We start from the raw sequence: 2,144 nt of genomic DNA on the forward strand, positions 1-2,144 counted from the left end.
TTTCGTCGTGTGACGAGATTTGGTGTCAGGTGCTTCATATCTATTCAAGGGTTCAACAATGATGATTGCGGCTCTTGGGCACTAGTCCTTAGGAGCATGTTCACGAAGACTTTCTTGCTGTCATCGACAAGGTCAAGCCGTCTCCGACAGGCGAGAGACGACAGCGGCGCATCGGCGACTCGTTCTGGCGGTGGTAATGGTTGTTCGGTGATCTCGGAATCTCATGTACCTTTTTATTATATGAAGTGCTTCCTACTTTTGATGAACTTTTATAATAGATCAGCGAGATACAATACAAGATACAGGGAGTGTTATCCACGGTAACCACGTCACGTATTTGCCCTAACATGCATACATATTGGCTATCAAATTTCATCGTAAAACCAAAAGAGAACCAGCATAATCACGGGTGCTTTATCGTGCAGTTTATTTTTTATGTTACAAGCAAGCTCGCCGTAGATAACTTTGAGCAGCTACAAGCCGAAGCTATGTTTTTCGTGGTTGAGCTTCGCATGCTATCTTCCGTGCATCGTTGATGCCAAACACAAAACATCTATAGCGGGCTCACAGACGAGAGCCGTGCGGCGCCTCGAACCCCAGGCTCGCCGCCGTCAGCGGCTTCAGCAGGCTCTCCGGGCCGGCCTCGATCACCTCCACCAGCCGCGGCCACAGCCTCGTGCCGCCCACGAACCACGACCCGTCCCCGCTCGGGCAGGGCACCGCCATCATCGACGCCGAGCCCAGCCGACCGTGCCGCAGCCACGGCGACACCATCCTCGGCTTCCCGAACCCAAGGTCCCCGTCGATGGCGAACGGGAGCATCCCGGAGATCACCAGCGCCGGGCTGCCCAGGCCGAGGTTCACCGCCTCCGTCCATTTCCCGCCGTCCTTGTACGCCGTTTTGTTCACCTCCACCCAGTCCACCAGCTCCTGGAACCTGTCCCTGGTCATCACCGACGCCATGGCCGCGCCCGCGGCGGCCGCCACGTCGTGCAGCGGAGCGCGCAGCAGCTCCGCAACGCTCGCCTCGGGGGACGTGTAGGTGACCACGTTCCCCATGTACATGTCCAGCGCGCCCTCCGACGGCTCGATGCACCTCCGGCCTTCGAGGATCCACGCCATGCGACAGCTGAGCTGGGGTCGGAGTCGCCGACGGCCCGCGCCAGGAGCTTCCAGACGTGCGCGCACAGCGCCACGAACCGGGAGGTCGGCCGCTCCATGGCCGCGGCCAGGAGGGGATTGATCATGGTCTCCGGCGTGAACCTCGCGAACTCGGCGTCCAGCCACGAGCTGTACCGCCGCGGCGACCGCGGGACGAGCAGGGCCGTCCGGTCGATCAGCGGCCCGCGGGAGAGACCCCCGCCGGTGCGGACCATCTCCGCGAGGCTATTGAGCAGCACGACGAGCGCCCGGCCGTCGGCGAGGAGGTGGTTGGTGCCGACGGTCAACGAGTAGCCCCCGCACGCGAACCGGACCACCTGCAGCGACAGCGCGAGCCCCGCGTCGAACGGGATCTGGATCATCCCGAGCGAGCCGTCGAAGCACGCGAAGTCGACGGCGGCGAGGGGGACCCCGGCAGCGTCGGCGACGACGAGCTCGGCGCCGGCATTGTCGCAGGCGACCTCGGGGACGTTGGTGTCCGGGTGGCGAACGACGCGGCCGGCGAAGGGGAAGAAGCGGGAGAGGTAGGCCGGGAGCGGGCGCGGACGGCGGCGAGCACGGGGTCCAGGCCGCACGGCGGAGGAGGGTAGATGCTGACGAGGTAGATCGGCAAGGGGCCGAGGACGAGGTCGAGGTTGGAGGCGGCGTGCACGGCCGGGAAGCCCGGGGGAGGGTTGGAGGCCCGGACCAGCTCCCGCGACGCGATGAGCAGGTCGAAGCACTCCAGCGGCATGTCGACGAGGTGGCAGGCGCGGCGATCTTTCTTCCTATCGTCGGAGCTCGGCGGAGTAGTACTCTGTATCCGCGTCAACGGTGACTCCACTCTGCACAACAAGCTTGAACTTCGACAGCCTCTTAGAGCATCTCCAACAGCAGCTCAATGCGCGGCGCCCAAAAAAACAGGTTTACAGCACACAAGTAAATTTTTTTAGAGCGCTAGAAGACGTTTGCTCCAACAAGCGCTGCCAAATATGTTGCGTGCG

The 2,144-nt window shown here is 62.4% G+C and overlaps 2 protein-coding genes across 2 annotated transcripts; both read right to left on the bottom strand.

The window, feature by feature from the left end:
* Window positions 1–288: 288 nt before the first annotated feature.
* LOC125521934 (coniferyl alcohol acyltransferase-like) lies at window positions 289–1,559 on the bottom strand. Its single transcript, XM_087535044.1, has one exon. The coding sequence runs from the start codon at window positions 1,120–1,122 to the stop codon at window positions 565–567; it is 558 nt and encodes a 185-aa protein (XP_087391170.1). The 5' UTR covers window positions 1,123–1,559; the 3' UTR covers window positions 289–564.
* LOC147958018 (uncharacterized) lies at window positions 1,520–1,894 on the bottom strand. The gene has a single exon (XM_087531922.1). It carries the CDS (start codon window positions 1,892–1,894, stop codon window positions 1,520–1,522), a length of 375 nt encoding a protein of 124 aa, XP_087388048.1.
* Between the last annotated feature and the right edge of the window lie 250 nt (window positions 1,895–2,144).

This window comes from Triticum urartu, chromosome 7A (genome assembly GCF_056163025.1).
Source record: "Triticum urartu cultivar PI428250 chromosome 7A, HENAU_Tu73, whole genome shotgun sequence".
NCBI lineage: Eukaryota > Viridiplantae > Streptophyta > Magnoliopsida > Poales > Poaceae > Triticum > Triticum urartu.